Below are 24,821 nucleotides of genomic sequence, written 5' to 3'. Positions count from 1 at the left end.
ACAGCCAGGGCTGCTGCAGTCCTGTGAGTCATTTTGGGGGCAGGACTAGAGGCGGGATGGCCTTCTACACAGGCCTCAGGAGATGTGATGGCAGAACCTGGTGCATCGGGCCAGGTGACCCGCATGAGGGCTTCTGGGATTTCTCCTCCCAGCCCTACTACTCTGAGTCACTGTACCTCTTGGAGGGAGTCGTCCTTTACTGAACCTCAGGCACCTTCCATCTGTGAAGTGGGTGTTGGCTTCTCTGGACCTCCTGAGGTCTCTCCATTTGGGATGTCATGTCACTCTCTGTAGCCTGGGACTCTCCTCTGGGGGTGGAAGTAGGACTGGTCTAGACAGCATTTCTCAAACTCAAACTACAAATGTACCACCTGGGAATTTTGTTAAAATTCAGATTCCGTTTCAACTGGTCTGAACCAGGTTGGGTGGGTCAAGGTTCTGCATTTCCAGCAAGCTCCAAGGTGGTGCCAACCCTGTCTGTCCCTGGAGGGCCACACTGGAGTAACTAGGTTCTGGATGGAGCCCTGCTTCTCCCAATGCCCATGCCTGCTGGAATGGAGTGCCCATTCCTGTGGACAAAACATGGGAAGAGGAGGGGAAAGAGAGACCAGCAGTAGAGTCCAGACATTTAGAAAGCTTAAAACCATCTTGGACAAAACACTTCCATGAATTTTGTATGAACTAAGTACAAATCCACTTTCCACCCATTCACTATCAACAAACACTGAATCTAGCTGACCAGTGAGCCTCAAGCCTGAGCTGTGGATCATGGCCTCTCATCAGAGAAAGGGCTTGCCCAGGTCCACCACCATCCCACTTGGTAGCCAGTCCTTCACCTTCCTGCACAAAGACCCCCTGAGCCCTTGGTGTGGGATCCTTCCGAGGGAATTTTCAGGCTGAGAAGACCCCTGACGACTGTCTGGTTGGGACTCCACCTCAGGTTTCCTTGGTTTTCCAACCCAGGGGTCTCCCAGATAAGTCAGAGGAAGAGAAGACCATGATGGCCAAGAAGTTGGAGCAGAAACCCAAGGGTGAGGGCATTCCCACCACCGCCAAGGTGAGACCTCATATGAGGTGCTTTACAGGCTACGTGGAGGGGTTGTGAAAGCCCCCTGGTTTCCTCGATGCCTCAGGGCATTGGTGGGGCAGGAAGGGGAGATGGAAGAGAGGTAAGGGCTCCCCTGCATTCTGTTGGGGGGAGGACTGGTGGATGCATGGGCTCCAGGGAATCCTGTACTGAGAGGCCGGGGCCTTCCAATCAGGGAACCAGGCTTCCTCACAGTTCCAGCTTCCTGTCCTAGAGCAAGGGGTTTCCACCTCCCTAAGACACCCATGCCTCCTGAGAGGCTGGACTGACTCCCCACCAGTCCTGCCCTGCCCGTTTCAGCCTGGCATGGTTTGACATTCCCAGAGACTAAGGAAATGGAGTTCAAGGAGTTAGGGAACTGGGCTCAGAAGGGCTGGGAAGCCTGGTCTGGGGAGTCCATCTCCACTGTTGAACCCAACAGAGGACACAGGCTGGGACAAGTGTGGGCCTTGACTGTGTCTCATGGAGGCAGGACAAGTTGCCTGACCTTGCTGGGCCTGGGCTCTGGTCTGTAGGTCAGGGATGACCACAGTAGCGCCTGTCCCTCAGGCTACAGAGGATTATGGAGGTTGAATGCTACGCTGGTCCCCAGCATGTGCTCAGGACATGCAACTGCAGCTGTGCTTTGCCATCTTCTTTATTATGTTCCTTCCTACAGCTGAAAATTGATGAATTTGAATCTAATGTCAATGAGGTGAAGGATCCCTACCCCTCAGCGGACTTCCCAGGTGAGGATCTTCGAGCCTAGGCTGGAGCAGGGTGATGGGATTAAAGAGGCATATGCTGGTGCCACCTTTTCCCCACTTTTCCCCATGGGCAATATTTTGGGTGTCCCCTACTCGAATTCCTCCATATGGAGGTCAGGACCAGGGAGACGTCCCTTCCTCACCCAACCTTGCAAATAAGCCATCTATCTGCCAGCTCACCTCTCCCTACAACACACACAGTAGAAAAATTCACACGTCTTATTTGTGTTTACCTCTGCAAGTTTTTATTGAGTGCTGAATGCATGCTTCAGTGCTGAGGACCTGGTTTGGAAAGCACAGAGACTGGTGGGTACATATGACCTTCCTAGTAGTCACACAGAATGGACCCTCAATGAGAGCACGCACACCCATCCATGTGTGGCACTGTGTGGAATCCAAAAGGAAAAGATGAAGGGAGGATGGGAAGGGTGGATTACACACAGCTATGGATGAACTTTGAGCATCTAAATGCACATAACCAGAAATCCTATTCATCTGGACCAAGGAGAAGACACATGGAGGAAGCTGAATCAGGCTGGATTAATCCTAAAAGTCCACCTGGAAGAGTCTTGGTATCCAAAAGCTCCCAGGCTTTGCTCAGCTCACTCATGGGTCCTATAGAGCACTGAGTCATGGGTGCAATTTTTTGTCTCTTTGTGGAATCAGCCAATGACCATCTGCTCCAATGACTCTATGCTCCATGGGGAAGTTTTGGGTTCTGGGTGGCACAGTGTTTGACACAGAGTATATGCTCAGTAAAATGAATGAGTGAATATATGCAAGGATTTTGAGAAATGAAATGTGGGTTGAATGGAGATGGTATAGTAAGACTGATAAAATGTTCTTCCAGTATCTACCAGAAATAAAGATTGGAGTTTTAGAATAATTCATCTGGAGTTGTCTCACCTCACAGGTGTCATCTATTAGAAGTGGGTGGCTAGAGAGCGGGTGGAGACTGGCTGACATAGGAAAGTTGAGGGGAACTGCAGAGGAGAAGGAGGGCAGGGAGAGTAGGCTGGATGCTTGGAGGAGAGGTCTTAGCAAGAGGAGGGATTGTGTTTATATCTACCTTCTTTCTAAAAATAATTCAAGCTGGGCACCTGCGATCTCAGGGGCTCAGGAGGCAGGATGCAAGTTCAAAGCCAGCAACTTAGCAAGGCCCTGAGCAACTTAGGGAGACCCTGTCTCAAAATAAAAAAAATAAAAAGGGCTGGGGATGTGGCTCAGTGGTTAAGCGCCCCTGGGTTCAATCTCTTGTACCAAAATAATTAATTAATTGATTTTAAAAAGAATTTGAAATGGCCTACAACAAAAGATACGTGCACTAAAGGAAATAAGTTGGGCACAGACAACAGAAAAGAGAATTAGAAGGGAGAGGAGGCAAAGATGCTACCAGATGCCAACTCTAAGAATTAATAGGTCTCTATAATTAAGCAGAAAGTGTGCCCCTGGGGTCCTTGCCAGCCCAGGCAGGACAGGAAATGTCAGGTTAGGACACACATTCAGAGGAAGAAGCAAGAGTTCTCTCTAGTTTCTCAGGAGTGGAGGGGAGAGAGAATCGGATTTGGATGGTCTTCAATGGGGAGACCAGAATCCAGAATCAGGGTCTCACTGAGTTGCACTGAGGGTTTTTGCCAGGGCGGGTGGGAAAAGAGAGAAGGTGGAGGGTGAGGCAACCCCTCTTCCAGCACTCTCCCTGCTTAGCACAGCCCCAGCGCCATCCCTGGGACCTCCTGCCCTGGAGCAGAGGACTTCAGGCCCTCAGCTCCCCCTAGAGGCCGTGAGACCTTGGACGTGCTGTCAGTATCTGTATCCTCCTCTCCCTCCCTCCCTCCTCCACCCCAGTACCTGCCCTGGTCCTGAGGTTGTGCTGCAGCTCAAGAAGTGTTGGTTGCTTTCTTTCTTTCTATTTTTTTTTTTACATACAGGAAGTTCCTCTCTCAAATTATTATTTTTAGAATCCTAGAAGAGAGACCGCTGACTCCATTTATTCTAACAACTTTCCACTCCCTTGTCAATTTCACAAATTTTTTTTTTTGTTATTTTTTGTTGTTTCGATTTTTGGTCCTGAGGGTTGAATCCACTGAGCCACATCCCCAGCCCTTTTGATTTTTCATTTTGAGACGGGGTCTCACTGAGTTGCTTAGAGCCTCGCTAAGTTGCTGAGGTTGGCTTTGGACTTGTGATCCTCCTGCTTCAGCCTCCCAAGTCACTGGGATTGCAGGCCAATTCCACAAATTGGAAAGCCCCTGGGGATGTAGCTCAGTGGCAGAACACTTGCCTAGCGTGTGCCAGGCCCTAGGTTCAATCCCCAGCACCATGAAAAAGAAAATAATAATAATAATAAAAAGAACAAATTGGGAAGCTGAAACTCAGGAAGGGCACAGATTTGTTTAGCACTGCACAGCAAGCCAATGGCAGAATGAGGACAGAATTCAAGTCTCCTGAAGCAGCCCCTCACCCCGTTCCCAAGCTACTATGCATTGATGGTGTTGATCCAGTCTTGAGACAGAAAGAGCAGCAAAAAAGCTCCTGGGCCTATTCCTGGATCTACTCCAAGAATACTCTGGATCCGCCCCACAGACCCCTGCTCCCTGCAGAGCAAGAGAGATACCTAGGCTAGTCCCTGCTAATGTCCTAGAGTCCCATATTGGCTTGCCACCCACTTTGCTTGCTGGCTGCAGGGACCCCTAGGAGGGCTCTGAGCACAGAAGCTAAAGATGAAGCAAAGTTTGGGAAGACACCCCTAATATCTCCCCCTCTCCCCACAGGGGATGACGAGGAAGATGAGCCTGAAATCCCAGTGAGCCCCCGACCACGCCCCCTGGCCGAGCTACAGCTTAAAGAGAAGGCAGTGCCCATCCCAGAAGCCAGCTCCTTCTTCATCTTCAGCCCCACCAATAAGTAGGTGGTCCCTTGGCTGCTGTGTGGGGTGACCCATGGGACTCCCAGAGAGAGCCATTCTCTGCCCTTAAAAGACCTTTTCTTATTTCTCCATGCCTACAGCTGCACTGAGAGAAGCTCATTCCTTTAGCTTAACATCTTGTGCCCTGTTCAGGATGCTGGGGTGGGCATCAGTGGTAGAGTGCTTGCCTGGCACTTGCGAGGCCCTAGGTTTGACTCCCAACACTGGGGGTGGGTTGGGAGGAGGACTTAAAAAATAAGTGACCACTATCAGTTACACCTAGAAGAACCGCGTTTATTGGCTCCTTGCTAAGAGCAGATTTAGACATTACCAGTGCATGAGCTGAGAAATGCTATGGTTTGTATTGGCTTCATAATTTTACAGCTTTAGGATACATATATTCTAGGGCTGGGGATATAGTTCAGTTAGTAGAGTGCTTGCCTTGCATGCACAAGGCCTTGGGTTCGATCCCCAGCACCACACACACACACACACACACACACACACACACACACACAAAGATATACAGACTCTAGATCTCACAGAGTGTCACCTGCCTGCCATCATGGATGGAGTTCAGCCTGCCCCATCCTTTTTGCAGGGAAACTTCAGTGAGGTGGTGCTTTGGGAGAAGGGGCAGACGGTGGAGGGATTGCATGGGAATATGGGACAGAGACAGAAGGAACTAACTGGGAGGCAGAATCCCCTCCTGTTCAGTCAGGGTACCATACAAATGCAAGGCTATCCTTCTCTACTGCCTGGGGAAAAGGGAGAGGAGCCATTGTCCCTCTTCAGGATGGTGGCTGATGGGGCTTAAACTGCTAGCAGCTCACGGCACCGCTGCCCCCCTACTCTGTCCTGCCAGGATCCGTGTCCTGTGCCACCGCATCGTCAATGCCACTTGGTTCACCAACTTCATCCTGCTCTTCATCCTGCTCAGCAGTGCTGCCCTGGCTGCTGAGGACCCCATCCGGGCCGAGTCTGTGCGGAACCAGGTGATGGGGGCCCCCATGCCAGGCCTCGGCCATCCCCACACTTCTGGTGCCCAGAGTGCAAGTGCATATTCTCTGTGGCTAAAGCAATGTTTCTTAGCTTAAGCTCCTAAAGATCCAGACTGCCTTCTCCGCCCCTCCTAGACAGTACTGTCACAGCGGGAGTAGGATGGGCTGTGGCTACTGAGTGCTTTAGATGACAGTAGTGGTGACAGTGGTGGTGATGGTGGTGATGGTGATGATGATAGTAATGGTAGTGATGATGTGAATGGTGGCGACAGTGGTGGTGGTAGCGACAGTGGTGGTGGTGGTGGTGGTGGTGGTGGTGGTGATGGTGATGATGATAGTAATGGTGGTGATGATGGTGAATGGTGGTAATGGTGGTGATGGTGGCGACAGTGGTGGTGGTGGTAGTGGTGGTAATAGTGGTCATGGTGGTGGTAGTGGTGGTGGTAATAGTGGTCATGGTGGTGGTGGTGGTGGTGGTAATAGTGGTCATGGTGGTGGTGGTGGTGGTGGTAATAGTGGTCATGGTGGTGGTAGTAGTGGTGGTATCATTGCTCCATCCCTCCTCTCACTGCTGCTTCTCCCCCACCCCATACCCAGATCCTGGGGTATTTTGACATTGCTTTCACCTCCGTCTTCACTGTGGAGATTGTCCTCAAGGTGAGTAGAGGCTGCTGGACAGCCAGCCCTGGGCTCAGGGCTTCTCTGGGCCAGGGAATGGGACACCCTCCCTGATGTGAATCCAATTTTCTTACGCTGACCTCACTCAGGGCCTAGACTAAGGGGCGGGAGAAAACAGGAAGAAGGTAGGTCACCACAGGAAAGCCTCACAGGACCCAGGAAATGGGACAGATCTTCAGCTCCCAAGCGGGGGGAAGGCTGGAGACAGGAAGTACAACCAACCTGCGGCCTGCCACCCCACAGAGTACAGCCCGCGTCTGTGAAGCCTGTGGCACTTTCTTCCACACTGAGGCACACCGAGCTTGAGAGTAGATCAGGGAAGCTGGAATTTGTTCCTAGACCTTGGTTACTATTGACTTCCCAAGAGTCCCCAGGGGAGTGACCACTGTCCCAGCCTGGAGTTCTGGCAGCCACACGCTGTTCATGTCTTATCCACAGCAAATCCCCACTTGCCCACTTGTTGAGGTGGGCACACTGAGTTGAAGCCATCACAGTGCAGTGGGCTTTGGGGATGCAGGCAGAGGGAGGGCTCATCCCGGCCTTTACCTTCACCAACAAGGAGAGGAGAGGCAGCCATCAGAGCAGACTGTGGGATGGCCCTTATTTCAGGGCCTCAACTAGTGAATGAGTTGAGCAGAGACAGTGGATTCCCAAGGTCAAAGAGGACTTTGTGGAGGTGGGGGCATAAGAGCTAGGCCTTGAAGTTGGACAGGACTTCATTAGGAAGAGAAAACCAGGGCAATCCAAGAGGACAGAGAGCAGCAAATTCATTGTAAGATTTGGGGACATTCTTGGAGAGGACAGTGTGGCCTCTTTGGACTGGAATGTTCTGTCAACACAGGGAAAAATCTGGTTACTGGGGCTGAGAAGACAAGATAAGACAAAATCATACAGGGCCGTGAATTGGACCTTAAGGGAGTATAATATAAGAAGTCGAGAGGGGAGCGAGAAGGCAGGGGGTAGGTAGGGGATGCAGAGAGAAGGGGTTGGTAAGTTCTGGGGACCTCAAAGGGCAGTTGAACCCAGCATAGCAATCCCTGAGCAGAGGAAAATTCCCAGAAAGCTTTCCAGGGGGAGGAGGATCTGGGTCCTGCCCCTCAGAAGGGAGGAGGGTCACAGGGGAGGAGCCTGGACATGCATCGGTATGTGAAGTCAAGGACTTGTGCTCAGAGAGGCAAGCCCAGCACAACCACCCCTGAGAAGTCTGGTGCTTCCGCCATGAGCAGAGGGTGCGCTTAGGCCTCGCCATGAGCAGAGGGTGTACTTAGGCCTCGCCATGAGCAGAGGGTGCGCTTAGGCCTCGCCATGAGCAGAGGGTGTACTTAGGCCTCGCCATGAGCAGAGGGTGCGCTTAGGCCTCGGGAGGGAGTGGAGTGGCAGAGACTCCCAGGCAGGCAGGCTGTCTCTGTACTCACTCCTCCTGAGCAGACAGAGGCAAGGAGCCCTTCTTTGGGAGGCAGGGCAGGGAAGTCTCTGACCTGCTCCCCAAGCTCGCGACCCAAGACACTGCGTCTCTCCCCTCAGATGACCACCTACGGGGCCTTCCTGCACAAAGGCTCCTTCTGCCGCAACTACTTCAACATCTTGGACCTGCTGGTGGTGGCCGTGTCCCTCATCTCCATGGGACTAGAGTGAGCAGGGCAAGGGTCAACCCTGGGCATGCCCCCAACTTTCTCTGTGCCAGGTTTTTGAAGCAGGAATACCACCCCATGCTGCAGGAGGAGGGTCTCTCAGGGTGGGTGGGGGGGTTCCTGGTTGTCCCCAGCTGAACTGAAGGGGCAGTGCTCTATGAGCAAAGCCCTGTCCTGGAAACTGAGAAGGGAGGCAGAGAGGAGAAATTAGCCCCTGTCTCCCCATGGGGAGCACAACCCCTGCTGGCCCAATGGGAGAGACGGAACCTCTAGCCACCCAGAGAAAGCCTGTGTCCTGCTGCCTGGCCCACCAAGGGCAGCTGTGTGGAGAGTAGAGGCAGGAGGTGCATGGAGGCCCCACTGGCTGGAACAGGCTACCCTCAGCCCCACCCCCTGTGCCTCCCCCAGGTCCAGTGCCATCTCTGTGGTGAAGATTCTGAGGGTGCTAAGGGTGCTCCGACCCCTCCGAGCTATCAATAGAGCCAAAGGGTTAAAGGTGAGAGAGGGACCCTAGCAGGACTCCAGAAACCCTGTCCAGCCTGGCTGGACATCAAAGGTCCATCTCTTTGGCCAAATGGGGGTTAAGGAAGAGGCTGGAGCAGCCATGCTTCCCTGGGAACTGTTCCCCCAGCCGACAGTAGGATGCAGTTGGTGTAGGCCTGGCCCCACATCGGCCCCTCTCTCCCCAGCACGTGGTGCAGTGTGTGTTCGTGGCCATCCGCACCATCGGGAACATCGTCCTGGTCACCACACTCCTGCAGTTCATGTTCGCCTGCATTGGGGTCCAGCTCTTCAAGGTGAGGCCCCCCTTCCTGGGCAGCCTGGCCCCTCCCCACCTGGGGCCTCTCTCAGGCCATGGAAAGCGCCAATGGATTTCTTTCCCAAGCAGAGGGAGCCCCAAATTGTGAAAGCAAATGTTCCCTAAATGCACAGTTTGGGGGTTAGATCCAGTTTCCTAAGTGATGCCCATGGCTGGCCTGTGGCTCTGCTGGCCACCGTTGCCTGTGTCTTCTCTTCCCTCTGCGGTCACTCTTCCCCTCACCACCTCAGCCACTTCTTCTTACCCTGCCAGGCCCAGGTTACAACATACCACCTGCCCCGCCCCACCACCTCCAGCTCTGTTGGTGCAGCAGGGCTCTGCAGCCCATGAACCCAGCCGGGAGGTTGGCATCAGCCAAGCCTCCCAGGAGCTTCTGAGGTGGCTGTCCTTCACTTCATGCCTGGAGCTGGCCTTATTCTAGTCTCATTTTCCTGGGTAAACACAGCTACTCAGCTCCTCCCTAGGAATCAGCCCCACAAAGATGTCCCCTCCCACAAAACTCTGGCTTCCAGATGCCTCTGGCTCTTAGGTCACCTGCCATACTCAGAAACTGACATCTGAGTGTTCCACTGACCCTTGATACTCCTTGTCATGACGCCACCCACTCCTGTCCCCAAAGCATGGTCCTTGAAAAGTCATGATTATATAACCTCAGTGAGTCTTAGGTACACAATGGTATTTATGCTTTCAGCATACGAAGCGTCATCCCATACATGGGGCCAGGGCCTCTGTTAGGGCTGAGGAGGTCACAAGACAAACCACATGTTCCTCCTTGAGGGCAGGGAACAGGATTTGGTGAACATAGTTAAGGTGGGGCTCCTAGAGGACCTTCAGGGGCAAAAAACTACACCATCTAGACATCTGGACAGCCACGTGTGGTCTTTGCCTCCAGACGTGGCAAGGGGCTACCCCCCACCTTCTCCTCTGTTAGGCTTGGGGGTTCCCAGGACCCACTAAGGGCAGAGTCCATGCCAGACCCATCCCTTCCTGTGGAGCCCCACCTGTGGCCTGGCACATAGGAGCCCACCAGACACTGCCCTTAAAGGAAGGTTGGGGGAGGGGCTGCCCTTCCTTTGGCTGCCATGTCCCTTCTGGGCAAGAGCAATGGCACCTCAGTACCACAACTTCTGCGCTTTCATCTCTCATCAAAAGCCCTCAGCTCCTGCCTGCCCAGCTAATAGGAACACATTGGTCACACACGTCACATTTTACTCTGGAAACCTGTCCCATGCATTTCATGTTATTCCACTCCCCACATTTCCCCCACGAAACCCCCGTGTTATCCCAAGCTCTGCTCCAGCAATCCTCAAGAGGGGGTGTGGTGGGAGCCCCACCACACACAGGGGCAGGGCAGCTGGCTTCAGCGAGTCCTGCGTCTTCAGTGATGGCATTTCCTTCTCTGGGCCTTGGAGGGCCTAAACGAGAATCTGTGGGTTTCAAACTTCATTTGAGCCACATTCAGACCTAGGAACCAACTCCTCTATTCAAACCGAGTCTTTCGCAGGTATCCAAAGGTGACATAGACAAAAAGAGAAAGTGCTCTCATTGATGGTAGGGGGACCCCAGAGTCCCCTACTCAGGCCTTAGGGTCCCCTGTCCCACTCTGAGGACAAGTTGAATCATCAGAGCCCACCTAGGGTCCATCTCTCAGCTCCTGTTTCCACAGCGGCCCTAGGGGCCAGCCTATGGCAGGAGAGGGGAGGCGGGAGGTGGGGAAGACCTTTTCCCTGCTGCTCACTGGGGAGAACACAAGGGGCTCCTTCTGCAGTGAGAGGCGAGGGGCTCTGTCTCCCCGCTCCAAGGGAGAGGAGCAGGACCAGGGCTGCATTTCTATTTCCATCACTTGGGGCCTCAGCAAATGCTCACTTAAAGAGCTGGATTCTCACCTTTGAGAGCAGCTAGTCTGGGCAGGGAAGCCAGGGAGAGCCCTGGAGACAGAGGATGGTGGAGGAGAAAGACCACCCCTCTGAGAGGAAGGGGAGGCTCCTCCTTCCAGATGGCCTTACTGTATGATTCTGTAGCCCACTTTCCTCTCCTGTTTCCATGACAACATGTCTCCATCTTTCCCTCCTCCTGGATGTAGGGGAAGTTCTTCAGCTGCAATGACTTATCCAAGATGACAGAAGAAGAGTGCAGGTACATATGCTCTGCTGGCTGAGGGGCACCGTGGGAGGGTCCTGCTGCAGGGACCTCATATATGGGGCACGCTGGCCCTTCGGGCTGGGAACTGGAGACAAGTTCATAGACGCCCCCTTCCTCGGGCAGCTGTGGGGAGAGGGTGTCCAACGGTGTCTCTCCTGTATACGAACTGCTCAGGACTCAGAAGATTCGGGTGGGGCAGAGGAAGCCCAGCCACACTCAGTGGAGTGACTGGGCCTCCCTGCACCAGGGGCTACTACTACGTGTACAAGGATGGGGATCCCACACAGATAGAGCTGCGCCCCCGCCAGTGGGTACATAACGACTTCCACTTTGACAACGTGCTCTCAGCCATGATGTCACTCTTCACGGTCTCCACCTTCGAGGGATGGCCCCAGTGAGTGAGGCCTGAGGCTCAGGTCCAACACAGGCACTGTCAGGGCAATGCCAGGAACCAGCTATCATTCTCCCATAGCCCCCACTGCACCTCGCAGACCTGTGATAAGGCTCAGCAAACCCACCAGCTCCTTGATGGTTTGTAGGACTCGTGTTGACTGGTCACTACAAAGGGTCTCTGACCAGGAGACACCAACAAAATGTGTCCAATGCCCCAATAGGGATATGCTCTCCTGCCCACAGGGGAGTCCTAGTGATTGATTAGCCATAGATGGAGCATTTCATAGAAGGGTAGGACTATTCCCAGATGGTTCCAGCCTCCTCTGGCCCTGTCCTTCCTTCTCTCCCATCACTTGACTGTTCAGAAAGTTCCCTGGGTTCCCTGTGGCCAGTGGGGTAATTCCGACCCTTCCTGGGTAGCTGGCTGCCTCATTACCCAAGGCCCTCATCCTCTCCTCTCTGTCCACCCCAAGGCTACTGTACAAGGCCATAGATTCAAATAAGGAAGACACAGGCCCCATCTACAACAACCGAGTGGAGATGGCCATCTTCTTCATCATCTACATCATCCTCATTGCCTTCTTCATGATGAACATCTTTGTGGGCTTTGTCATTGTCACCTTCCAGGAGCAGGGGGAGACCGAGTACAAGAACTGCGAGCTGGACAAGAACCAGGTGCCTGGGTTTCCTGCTAGAGATGGAGAACAGAGCCCCAACAGGCCCTGAGCTCGGGCTCTGGCCAGTCAAGAGGGTCCTAAGAGTGACCCCAGAACCTCCACTTAAGGCCCAGCCCCAACTCCATGCACTCCACACCACATCCAACCTACATACTAGTTGACCAAGCTGGAGATTCTCTCGTGGAACCCCCATGATGCTCAGAGAGAGGAAGCCCTTCAGAGCCCCTAGGCTGAGCCAGAGCCATGGTTACAACTGGTACCTCTGTCTCCAGGAGACAAGTTCATAGGAGGCACCTCATGGATCCCAGTGAGATTCTTCCCCTAAATAGTCCATGCAGTCCCCCAGCCATGGTTCCTCCTGCCTTCACAGAATTTAGAGTTCCCTCAAGCCCATGGATGTGCATTGGGGAGGGGGCTCCTGGTGCTAACCCACCCTGTGTATTGTGTCCCAGCGCCAATGCGTGCAGTATGCCCTGAAGGCCCGCCCACTGAGATGCTACATCCCCAAAAACCCATACCAGTACCAGGTGTGGTATGTCGTCACCTCCTCCTACTTTGAATACCTGATGTTTGCCCTCATCATGCTCAACACCATCTGCCTGGGCATGCAGGTAAGGAGGCCTCCCAGGACACAAGAGATCTGGGCCCTAGGTAGGCCAGGATATGTAGGATGGGATTTCCTGGTTCCTCCCAGTAGACATTAACATGCCAGGCACTGCGTGGTGAGGGGCTGGGCAAGACACAGAAGTAAACTGGTCACAGGATTCGTCACCAGGCACTATGGTTTATTCAGGAACTAATTCAGAACATACAAATAGTGTGGTGATCCTGCAAACAGGAGGAGGAAGTGTCGGAAGTAGAAAGCGCTTTCTCTGTTTTTCTTCTGAGGTTGCAAAGCTAGATGGTTGAGTTGGTTGGAATCTTGGCTCTGGTCCCAAGAAAACTGGGTTTAGTATTCACAGAACAGGTGTCTCTCTTAGGAGTTGAGCATTCCTTATAGACAATATCCTAATCAGCAGCAGCCTTATCAAATCTTAATTAAGCATGTGATCCTTATATAAGTCTTATATAAATAGAATTGCACAGCCAGGCTCCCCGCCCCTAGGAGCCCAAGACACACCGGATGATAAGACCACACAGTGCCTGGTCCTGAGAATATGGAGTCACTGAGTCAGCAGGCCCCGACCACACAGAGGATCATGAACAGTGGCTTGGGTTTGGGGCTGAGTCAGGCAGCAGACTTGGGCAGCACCACCAAGGCTGGAGGGGTGGGGACAGCCATCAGATCCTTCTGACCAACCTGGGAAGGCCTTGTGGAAGAGAGGGAGTTTCATCAACTTTCTAAGAAAGAGGGAAATCTCTAAGACCATGGATTTACGGTGGCGGGGGGGAGGCATAGCAGTGGGTTAAGGGGGCAAGTTGTTGATTTAAATACTCTGACACCACTAGGGACAGAATGCAGGGACAGCAAGCTTGGTGAGCTCTGTCTCCCACCAGCTAGTGACAATGCCAACCTCAGGACCCAGGGGTCTTGTCTCCTAGTCCTATGCCCAAATGCCTATGTGGAGCCTATCACAGAGCCCTGCCTGGAGGATAACCAGGACACCCTGGTCACCCAAGACAGATATATGAATGAGCTCTGGCCTTGCAACCCTGGAACACACTCAGCTGGACTTGAACTTGCAGAACCTCCCCTCCCCCTCTTTTGTAGGCAGGGAAAGGGAGTGTTCCAAAAACTTGGTGGGATTCAGGGGATCACTAAAGCAGGCTCCTAGTTTTCTGAGCTAAAACAAGGTAGAAAGGGAACCCAAGAAAGGGTGGGGGGGTGCTCCCAGGAAGGATGGATGCTCTTAAAATGGGATCGGCAGGCTGTTTTGCAAGTCCAACCCTGTGGCCCACCTCTCCCTTGTCCCTTCTGCAGCACTACAACCAGTCAGAGGAGATGAACCACATCTCAGACATCCTCAACGTGGCCTTCACCATCATCTTCACCCTGGAGATGGTCCTCAAGCTCATGGCATTCAAGGCCAGGGTGAGTGCCTGCCCTGTGGCCAGTCTGGGGGGGCTTCCCGTGGAGCACCGTCCCCGTCTCCTCACTGCTGAAGCCCCTTGGTCCAGCACCTCTGCTCCCTGCCTGCTCACCGCTTTGCCCACAGCCACTGTCAGGTACAGGCCATGGGAAACTCCAGGCCACCAGAAGCAACTGATGACACAATAGGTGCCCATTTCTGCCCCATCTTTGAGCCTGTCTTAAATTCCTCACCTTCGCTTCAGCTTCTGAAGCACGGGCCCAGGGTCGCGGAGCATCTTGCCCTGGTTCTTTGGTTCTGGAGTCCACTCCCACAGCCAGCAGCCCAGCCCAGCCCAGCCACCCACTGATGGTTCTGGTTTCCCAAACCTGCCAGGACTTTAAGAGGGGCTCAGGGATGTAAGAGTTCCCCATCTGGATCAGGACCCCAAGTCCTTAGTCCCCAACAACTCTCCCAACCACTTGACACTCTAGGGGAAGAAACTAAAGTGCCAAGAGGAGAAGGGAGTTGGCTGGCTTGGCCCACGCAGCCCCCGAGGGAAGCAACACCGTGGACATTGACCTTGGTCCATCCCAGAAGATCTCACTGGACCACTGCCCTGTGCAGGCCACCAGAGTCCCCGCTTCACAAAATTTACCCCTGTTTTCCTGTCTTTCATTCCCAGGGCTATTTTGGAGACCCCTGGAATGTGTTTGACTTCCTGATTGTCATCGGCAGCATCATTGATGTCATCCTTAGTGAAATCGATGTGAGTATCAGCCCGGCAGAGCCATGACTGGGGTGGGGATGAAAACACTTGCTCAGTCCACAGATAATTGTGGGGTACCCATTGCGTGAGCAGCACAGCACCCTAGGGTTACAGGAAAGCAGAGGCCATCTCTGGGTGGGTGGTCAGGAAAGGCACTCCACCTGAAGGAGGTGGCCACTGGAGAGGGGAAAAATACCAAGGCAGGGCTTCTGCAGGAGGAGCACAGCCTGGGCCATACAGAGAAGGTTCAGGCTTTGGCAGGAGCACATGAACATGCAGAGGGTGGGGATCGGTAAGGCTAGAGTGGGGGCATTGAACTTTACCTAGCTGGCAGTGGGATGTCACCAAAGGTTTCTGAACAGGGTGGTGGATTTTAAAATTCTGAGCTGAGGGTCGGGTACTGCTTTTGGTGCTAGAGATACGGCAGTGAGAAAAACTGTGGAGGAAACAGACAGTAAATAAGTCTATCACGTGACGGGTTACAGAATGGAAAATGTAGGCAGTTAAGGATGCGGAATGGGAGGGAAAGGGGGGATGATATCAAGAGGACATTGGAGCCAGTTGCAGCGGTGCAAGCCTATAATCCCAGCAATTCAAGAGGCTGAGGCAGGATTGCAGGTTCAAGGCCAGCCTCAGCAACTTGGGGAGGTCCTATCTCAAAATTTTAAAAATGAATAAATAAAATGGGCTGAGGATGAAGCTCAGTGGTATGAATCCTTGGTATTGAAAAAAAAATTTTTTTAAAATGACATGGAGATCAGACCTGAATAAAGCAAGGCGTGAGTCAAGCAGGTATGAGAAACAGAGTGCTGAAGAGAGCAAGAAGAGTGTGTGCAAAGGCCTAGAGCCAGAGCATGTTTGCTGAGTTTGAGGACGAGCAGGAGGCCCTTGTGGCTGGAATGGAGAAAAATGGGGAAGAGGAGAGAAGACGGGGGTCAGATCATGGTTATGTCCTTACTTTGAGAAAGACAAAGAGCCCTTTGGAGGGTTTAAGCATATTCAGACTTTAGTTCTTAAAGGATCATTCTAGCTGCTAGGTTGAGCAGACACCAGGCTGAACCAGGAAGAGCAGTCAGAGCTGCAGATAAGGGGATGGTGGCTGGGGTGCTGGCCGTGGCAGTGCTGAGCAGTAGCCAGCTCTGGATCTATTTTGAAGACTTAGCCATCAGGAAGGCGAATGACTCTAGGAACTGGACCAAGAGACTCAGCATGCAAGAATGAGGCCCTGGAGGAGAAAGGGAAACAGCAGCAGGATCTATGTTGAGGGGTAGGACTGCGGGTCAGGGAGGGGTTTCAGCCAGAGAGGTCCCCTACAAGGACTTCGAAGTGGAGCCCTCTGGTGGCCTTGCTTCAGAGTAAAGAAGGGGAGAAGATACTGGGAGGAGGAGATCCAAGACTTAGTGGCTAAAATCAATACAGCTTCCCTCTGGGTAGGTACCCAGTGATCCCAGGCCAGGCAGGGGTCAGCGCAAGAGCAGGAGGGAAAGGGGGCAAGAGCAGGTGGAGAAGGGAATTCCTCTTTCTAAGCTACCCTAGCCAGGACTGGGGTGGGATTCTACACTAAGAGTGGCTGATTTGCTCATCAGGGACCCCAGTGAGTGAGGAGCTCATCAATATGTAAGGCCTCTTTCTGAGCCTCCCACTGCTCAGTGAAAAGCACATTAGGTGGTGCCAGCCACAGGAAGCCTGTCGCTGAGCGGGGGTGAGGTGGGGAGGATCAACCTGGGAGATGCCTGGGTGGGGTGGGCAGGGATGGGGTGGGAATGGGGGGCTGCAACTGAGGAAGTCTGAGTCTGTGCGGAAGGAGCCCTGGACTGAGGCTGGAAAACTGAGCCCTGGCAGGCAGCTGCAGTTTCTGGGGACTTGGCTGCCACACCGCCTGTCTGGTGTGCAGGGCTGGGGGTGGGCACTGGGAACCCTGTTCAGCCCCATGCACAGAACAGACAGGGAAGACAGAGCTCCATCTGCTCAGGGCTGGCGAGGGGCGGGGTAGGCTGGGGGCAAAACCAGTGAGTCTGTGTGTGTGTGTGTGTGTGTGTGTGTGTGTGTGTGTGTGTGTGTGTTGTATTTCCATCCATGCTCAACATTTGCTGGAAAAACTGCATCCCCAAAGTCCCTGTGGTTAAAAGCAGCACTAGTCACCAGCACAGTCAGAGGAGACAATCCTACACGATCAATATAACGAGCCCAAGTTAAAAATAACTACTTCCTGAAGACCGAGGCCTGGGTAGGGGAGGCCTGGATAAATTCAAACGGTTTTCTTGGTTGTGGAGGACATACACACGAGGGAAAGGCCTGGAAGCACGTGTCTCACAACAATAATAGAGACGCTCTGTCCAGTTCAATACAGTAGCCACTAGCCACATGTGCCTACTGGTGACTTGAACTGGATCGTGGAGCTGAGGAACTAGGTTTCTAATTTTATTTCATATTCCTGTCATTCAATAGCCACACCTAGCTAGCCGCCACCCTGTGGACATCACAGATCTAGAACACGGTTGTCATCCCCTGGCTACACATTAAAATGACCTAGGGTGCATCCAAACCTCTGACTTCATTGGCCTGGGTGGGGACCCAGAAAAGGCATGGAAAACAATTCTTGGGGTGATTCTGACATGCAGACAGGACTGGGACCTGAGTGGCCTGGGGTAAAGCTGCCCAAGACACTGTGCTCGACTGGCACAACCAGGGCGTGGGGGGTCACCTCCCTGAAGATATGTGCAAGTTCAACAATGACTTCTTTCGGCCACGAGCTCCAGGACAGGGTTTCTCATGAAATGTGGCCTAAGGGAGAAGCTTGGAGTAAGCAGGAAAAATGTCACCCCCACGAACCCAACCACCAGGTCTTTAAGGGCCTAGCCACCGAGATGGGAGCGTTGGTCCTGGGCCTGGGCCAAGGAGCATCCGCTGGGGAAGGGGGGGCGTCTCAGGCTCCCACAGAGGAGCTTCGCCCCACAGGAAACTTCCATAAGAGCCACAGCCCTGACCTCAGGGATCTAGGGGCCACTTAAGAGTGACGAGCAGGTGTTTTCCAGTGAGCCCTCGGCAGGCATGTCCCCAGCATTATGTAACCCAGACGTAGGAAGGACCCGAGCCCTGTCACCTGTGGATGCATCTGAGAGTCCAGAGGGACTGTGTCCAGTCTTCCCTCCCTTCTTGCTCCCGTGGCCCAGCCTGTTCCCTCATGTACCCACAGAGCTTCATTTCCACTCCACCGTCCCCTGCCCCTGACTGCAGCCACTCGGGGTCTCACTCCTACCTCTCTGTCTTTTTCTCTCTTTAACTCTCCTGTGTCTGTCCTTTCTGACACCTCTCTTCACCTCCCTCCCATGTGTCCCTCCTCTCTCTCCTCTCCTCTCCTCCCCCCCCCTTCGTCTCTTTTCTCCACAGACTTTCCTGGCCTCCAGCGGGGGACTGTATTGCCTGGGTGGAGGCTGCGGGAACGTTGTAATTCCAGGCTGCATGAGCCCGCCCCGCACGCGGCTCGCCCCGCAGCGCGCATGCTTAGGCTGGCTGCATGGTCGCATGGGGTGCATCCAGCACTCAGGGCCCCCTTACTAAGAGCAGACCCTCTGAGGGTCGGGGTTAGGGGGGAGGCGGGGGCTCTGTGGGAGAATGTGCATGAGGCAGTGGCTTCCTTGGAGCCCTGGGAAACCGAGTGAGGGTTCTCTCTGGCACCCTCTGTGCAGATTAGAGTCCAGTCCAGAGAGGACTATGCTGGCAAAGGACCTCAGTGATGATTCATTAGGCACAAGGCCTTTGGAGCCACAGGAAGCAGGGCAGGGAGGGGTCTCCCTTCCCGAGTTATCCTTGTGTCTAAGGCTGGCACAAGGGCAGGGGCTAAAAGTAGGGTGGAGATCATAGGGAGCGACCCTGCTGAACTTATGGCCAAGCTTTTGGGAATCTTTGCACTTTAGGACATTAGGGCCAGGGGCCCAGAAGGGCCACCAGGGCACTAAGCTCAGTGGCAGCTTGAGGCAAAGGAGAAATAAACAGAAAGCCCTAGAAGGGCTGACAGTGGGCCTGGCTGCAGCCTCGCCCCAGGGCAGAATCCCTGCTGCTGCTCTTGAGCACTGGCTCACGCACAGCTTGGCGTCCATGCCCACCCCTTCCCCCAGTCCAACAGCCCAGAGCCATGAGCCCCGGGATGTCCAAAGATAATGGACAGCAGGGGCCATGCGGAGGGTGTGGAACCACTCCCCTACCACGGACATCTCCCCAACACACACACACACTGCACCTCCACCTCACCCCGCCCCGACCACCTGAAGGGGCAGCCCCCAGACTGACCTCTGGGGCTGCTGCCCCGCAGGACCCAGATGAGAGCGCCCGCATCTCCAGCGCCTTCTTCCGTCTGTTCCGGGTCATGAGGCTGATCAAGCTACTGAGTCGGGCAGAGGGAGTGCGCACCCTGCTGTGGACATTCATCAAGTCCTTCCAGGTGCAAAAGCCCAGCCCAACTGGCCAGGAAACTGCTCTTACCTAAGGAGGCCACTTGGGGCATCAACCTGAGTCCAGGGTGGAGCTCTGGGGATCCTGGGGTCAGGCAGGGCCCAGCAAGCTGCTGACGGGCAGGGTGGCAAGCAGGTGGGTGCAGCCCACGCATGACGCCGATGCTCCCTCCCTGCCCTGCAGGCCCTGCCTTACGTGGCTCTGCTCATCGTCATGCTCTTCTTCATCTACGCTGTCATTGGCATGCAGGTGAGAGGCAGGTGGGCCCAGGCCACAGAACGGGTCTTGACCAAGTTAGAGGGGGCATCCGTGGACCTCGGGAGGCCTAATCAGCATGCGGGCTGGGCCCTCCACCTCCTTGCCTTCTCCACCCCAGTGGTTCAACTGGTCACCTGAGAGGCTGAGAAAAGAGGCTGCACTTCTTAGCCCAGATGCCACAGTGTAGGAGCCTGGAGGTGACCCAGGAGAGCCCTCGGCAGGCAGATGGGCAGCAGCGGCCAGATCTCAACCCTAAGGCCTTGGCTGGGGCCCTTCCCCAGGAGCCCTCTGCCGTGCCACAACACCCTGGGTCTGCCTGCAGTTGGGAAAAAATGGTTCACTCTCCTACTTTTCTTTGGCCTGATGGGAAGAATGTTACTCAACTGAGAAAATAGTCCCATTTATTTGGCTTCAGACCTGCTGTGGACCAAAGTGAGCAGGGCTCAGGAGAGGTAGGGGTGAAGGCAAGGAGCAGGTCGGGCAGGAGAAGACGTGGGAGGTGAGCGGAGGGGACGCTTGTATCTAGGTTCCTAAGCTACAGCCCTTTGTGACTTGCAGATGTTTGGGAAGATTGCCATGGTGGATGGGACCCAAATAAACCGGAACAACAACTTCCAGACCTTCCCACAAGCTGTGCTGCTGCTTTTCAGGCAGGAGTCCTCCACTACCCCCCACCTCACTGACCCTCTGGCCTTGGCTCTGTGCTGACTGCCCTGGGGACAGCATTAGCTCCACACAGCCAAGCACTCAGAAAGGTCCCCTGCCTGGCGTAATGCCTTACTGTCACCGTCTTGAAGGTTTTAATCATTTGTGAACAAGTGGCTTCACACGATCGTGTCTCACGCAGCCTCCAATAAATGGAGGGCTGCATGTTCCTCTTTCTCACTCCACTGGAGGAGATGACAGAGGCCGATGCCTCTCCCAAGAGAGTAGTGAGGCTTCGACGGCCTCTGAGCCTGCCTCGCCTTAGTCAGTGTGCTCACTCTGACTGTTCCCCGTCTAGAGACTTGAACCATGGACCGATTTTGCCTCTCCATCCAAGAAACCTCTTTTCTATAATTGAGCTCCAGGTGGTAGCACCCCACGATGGTAGAGCTGAGGGGCTCCCACACAGAGAAAAACCACAGACGGGCTTGCAGGGACGGTGACCTAGGATCTAACCTCCTCATCTCTGTGGCAGCAGCCCCCATCTGCTCATCACGCCTGCCCTGGCTGGGCTGGCGGGCCCCTGACGGACCACACAAGAGTGCACAGGCTGACCGGAGCCTCTCTCCTCCAGGTGTGCCACAGGTGAGGCCTGGCAGGAGATCCTGCTGGCCTGCAGCTACGGAAAGTTGTGTGACCCAGAGTCGGACTATGCCCCGGGCGAGGAGTACACTTGCGGCACCAACTTCGCCTACTACTACTTCATCAGCTTCTACATGCTCTGCGCCTTCCTGGTGAGACCTGGGGCAGGGCAGAAGGGACGGACTGAGCTGAGGGTGGTGGGCCCGGCTTCTTCCTCTCCATCTCTCCAGGGGTCCATCTCCGGGACACTGAGGCTCTGGTTAGAGTGCCCTTTGTTCTGGTCATCTTGGGGGATGGTTTTGTTTTGAGAGCACTTTTTCCTGCTCTAGAGGGATTACCAGAAGTTTCTACTACACCCATAAACATGCACGCATATAGACACACATTTAGTTAAGCACAAGGAATTTAATGAGGTCATACCCTCCATAGGTGGGGGACTTCCTCTAAAGATATTTATGCCTAATTATTCCTTGGAAGAGAAAGTTGTCCAATTATGAGGAGGCTGAGAATCTGGAAACAGGATCCCACAGGAAGTCCCAGTTGGCATTAGAAAAAGTATGAAGTCACTTTGAGACGGCAGGGTCGCTGTCTGTGAAGCCATCATGGGGACCTTGTTCCTCTGTTCCTTTTTCTTTCCTACTTTCCCTCAAAACTATTATTTGAGCATCTGATATATGTCAGGCCCCGGGTCGAGTACAGGAGAGAGAAAGTTGAGTGAGACCCAGTCTTGGCCTTGATGGAACTCACAGGGACAAAGGAGTTCAAGTACCTTGTGATTCAAAGGGACTCCCCCCAACTCTGGACAGAAAAGGCAGAGGCAGCAAGAAGGCCACAGATTAGGATGCAGAAGAGGGCAGAGCGCCTCGCAGGTGCAGATGGCAGGCTGAGATAGGATAGCTCCCAAAGAGGCACTCAGGTTGGGTTTTAAAAAAACAGGCACTGGAACCCTAACACAGCACCTGCCTGCGCAAGAGAAGAGATAGAAACCGTCTTGTGTGTGAAATGTGGGACGAGGGCCATGGGGAGGGAGAGCCCGCATCCCCCCACCCAGGGATACCTCCCACCTCCGCCTGCGCCCGCATTTCCTGCCTTTCCGGTTGGGAGCCCTTGGTCCTCCTCTTGCAGATCATCAACCTCTTTGTGGCTGTCATCATGGACAACTTTGACTACCTCACACGAGACTGGTCCATCCTGGGCCCTCATCACCTGGATGAGTTCAAGGCCATTTGGGCGGAGTATGACCCGGAAGCTAAGTAAGTCCAATCCACAGGCTCTGTGCTGGGCACTCCCTAAACTGTCCATCCTCCATCCTAGACCCTAGTGTCCCCGAAGGACTCACTCTCTGTTCCTTTATCCAAGGTCCCAGCCCAGAGGATCAGAGTGTCTCAGGGCTGGAAGGGGTCCCACAAGCCTCCCAGGTGAAAGGACCCTTGACTTTCTTGGGAAAAGGTCATCCAGCTTCTGCCTGGACATTCTTAGGGGTGGGGAACTCAACATCTCACCAGATACCCTAGTCCTGGCTACCCAAAGTGGTGTGTTCCACTGACCATCCACACCTGAGTTTGGTTAAAATGCAAACCCTGTCCAGATTGCCTGAGTCAGAATCCTCATTTCTGTTGACCTGATCCTCAGGGGATTTGTATGCACATTAAAGCTTGGGGAAGTGCCACTTTCTTACATTCCTTTTAAGAAAGGTCATAAATTCGCATTTATTGGATGTTTCCCAGGTTTCAGGCACTATACTAAACACTCTATGTATTATCTTATTTAATTCCTCCAACCTATAACATGGGTTTTCTGATCAGCTTAATCTCACAAATGAAGAAACTGAAGCTCAAAGAGATTAAGTTGCCCTGGCTCATGCAGTTGTTAAGAAATGGCCCCACAATTCCAGGGAAGTCTGCCTGGTGTCCTTAGCAACTGTGCTTTAAACTGCTTACCTCAGGGGAACCGAAACCTAACTGTCTCTGCCAGCTATCCACAAGTCCTAACTCAGCCCTCTGGAGACAGGCAGAAAATGGTCAACTTCCATCCCAGGCAGGACCAGAGAAAGAAGGAAGTCAATAGCATCCTCAAAAATGATTTTTTTTTTCAAGGCGACACACATCTGCTGCCCTTACCTTGGTCATTCCCGGCTGCTGTGCTTTATGCCTTTTCTGAGATTCATGGAATATGGTTTCCAGTTCTGGGGACCAGTCTGCACCTCCTTTGCCATATACTCTACTTCTGATAATATAGCCCATCTTGACCAAAGCCTAACAAGGTCTTAGTATACATCCAGCCTCCGGGCCTGGGGATCCCCTCTCCAAGAGAATCCCCTCAAAAAGAGAGCCTCTGTCTTCCCCAAATGAAGCCTCCATTCCTGATACCGGGCAACAGTGGATCCCAACAGGGTCTCTTGCTTTAAAAGGGTCCTAGGCTCCCGCTTCCTAAAGTTGGAAATTAAGGAAGTGTCCCATGCTCCCTGCCCTTTGCTCTCTGAGCAGGGGAGGTCCTGGTGGGGCTACTTGGTTTACAGATCCCGTGTCCTCCTGCAGGGGGAGAATCAAACACCTGGATGTGGTGACCCTGCTGAGAAGGATCCAGCCCCCGCTGGGCTTTGGGAAGTTCTGCCCACACCGGGTAGCATGTAAGGTAACCAGAGCTGCCAGAGAGGGGCGGTTCCAGGAGAAAGGGAGCAGGTGATACAGGGCAGGGAAACTGAGGCCCTGAGGGAGTCATTTTAGATGAGCATTTTCCTGTGTTAGATTTCCGTCATTATAACAAATACCTAAAGCTAGATACAGTGGTGCTGTCATCCCAGCGGCTCGGGAGGCTGAGGCAGGAGGATCGCCAGTTCAAAGCCAGCCTTAGCAACTTAGCGAGGCCCTAAGCCATTCAGTAAGACTCTGTCTCTAAATAAAATTTTAAAAAGGGGGAGTGGGGATATGGCTTAGTGGTTAAGTACCCCTGAGTTCAATCCCTGGTACAAAACCAGAGGTAATCACATTATGAATAGAAAAGGTTTATTTTGGCTCACAGTTTGGGAGACTCCAAAATGATAGGGCAGACCCTTTGCTTTTAAGTCTTAGGTATGTGGGGAGTACCACACAGCATGGTGGGAGCTGGAGGCAGAGGAAAACTGCTCATGGAATGAGCAGGACCCAAAAAAGGAAGAGACTAGGATCTGCCCGCACCCCATCTCGTGTCCCATCCCCTCTGGGCCCACAGATGGGGTGAGCATGACCTCTGGTCCCAATTCAACAACAAACCACTGCCTCTGCTTGTACAGCGGCTGGTGGGCATGAACATGCCCCTGAACAGCGATGGCACGGTCACTTTCAACGCCACACTCTTTGCCCTGGTGCGCACGGCCCTCAAGATCAAGACGGAAGGTGAGAGCCCTCAGTGGGCACCAATTCTGCCAGATTCTCAGTGCTCAAGACTGGAATCAAGAACCATGGGGAGAAGCAGAGGGAGCCTGGAGTTCTCTGCAGGGCAAGTTCACCAAGGATCTGCCCCCAGACTCCTTGGCTGTGTCTCTGGGCTAGAGAAGTGCCAGGGCTAGCAGGGGCTGGGGCACCTGAGGTCAGCTCTGGACAGGGGCAGAGGAGGGACTCAGCTAGTTGGGAGAGTGACAGGAGTCCACACTCAACTCCACTAGACCTGGAGGTCCTCACTCACCTAGCAGAGGGACATGGTGGCAGGGAAGGAATCGAGTGTGTGTGTTGGGGGCGGGGGTTGTTCCTGAGCCCTTGCTCAGGGTTCTGGCTGCATCAGGGCCACCCCTGCATTAGGACCATTGAAGATGTCTGAGGCAGCCACAGGGCAGGTTCCTTGGGAGAACGAGAAGAAGAGAAGTCAGAGGGGAGCAATTTGGAGTTACAGGAGGGGCTGGGAATTGAAGGTCTGGGGAGAGAGCAGGGGTGACAGCCTTGAACACTAAGCACTCTGGGCACTGGGAGCCAAGGCCTCTGAGGAGCAAAC

At 53.7% G+C, this 24,821-nt stretch overlaps 1 protein-coding gene across 1 annotated transcript in view; it reads left to right on the top strand.

The window, feature by feature from the left end:
* The window catches only part of Cacna1s (calcium voltage-gated channel subunit alpha1 S), a 62,641-nt gene that overhangs the window by 31,403 nt on the left and 6,417 nt on the right, over positions 1 to 24,821 (top strand). Inside the window, exons 15-36 of the mRNA XM_078022570.1 lie at positions 964 to 1,057; positions 1,746 to 1,815; positions 4,605 to 4,737; positions 5,604 to 5,733; positions 6,337 to 6,396; positions 7,942 to 8,048; positions 8,457 to 8,544; positions 8,738 to 8,845; positions 10,952 to 11,004; positions 11,258 to 11,404; positions 11,877 to 12,078; positions 12,533 to 12,691; positions 14,002 to 14,112; positions 14,775 to 14,858; positions 18,249 to 18,305; positions 19,171 to 19,299; positions 19,494 to 19,559; positions 20,127 to 20,218; positions 20,848 to 21,007; positions 21,981 to 22,108; positions 23,393 to 23,489; positions 24,127 to 24,229. Of these exons, the coding sequence (XP_077878696.1) occupies positions 964 to 1,057; positions 1,746 to 1,815; positions 4,605 to 4,737; positions 5,604 to 5,733; positions 6,337 to 6,396; positions 7,942 to 8,048; positions 8,457 to 8,544; positions 8,738 to 8,845; positions 10,952 to 11,004; positions 11,258 to 11,404; positions 11,877 to 12,078; positions 12,533 to 12,691; positions 14,002 to 14,112; positions 14,775 to 14,858; positions 18,249 to 18,305; positions 19,171 to 19,299; positions 19,494 to 19,559; positions 20,127 to 20,218; positions 20,848 to 21,007; positions 21,981 to 22,108; positions 23,393 to 23,489; positions 24,127 to 24,229 (2,378 nt within the window). The remainder of the gene's footprint in view (positions 1 to 963; positions 1,058 to 1,745; positions 1,816 to 4,604; positions 4,738 to 5,603; positions 5,734 to 6,336; positions 6,397 to 7,941; positions 8,049 to 8,456; positions 8,545 to 8,737; positions 8,846 to 10,951; positions 11,005 to 11,257; positions 11,405 to 11,876; positions 12,079 to 12,532; positions 12,692 to 14,001; positions 14,113 to 14,774; positions 14,859 to 18,248; positions 18,306 to 19,170; positions 19,300 to 19,493; positions 19,560 to 20,126; positions 20,219 to 20,847; positions 21,008 to 21,980; positions 22,109 to 23,392; positions 23,490 to 24,126; positions 24,230 to 24,821) is intronic.

This window comes from Ictidomys tridecemlineatus, chromosome 10, assembly GCF_052094955.1.
Source record: "Ictidomys tridecemlineatus isolate mIctTri1 chromosome 10, mIctTri1.hap1, whole genome shotgun sequence".
Lineage (NCBI taxonomy): Eukaryota > Metazoa > Chordata > Mammalia > Rodentia > Sciuridae > Ictidomys > Ictidomys tridecemlineatus.
Note: the sequence above shows the minus strand (reverse complement) of the source record. Positions and strands in the feature narration are given on the sequence as shown.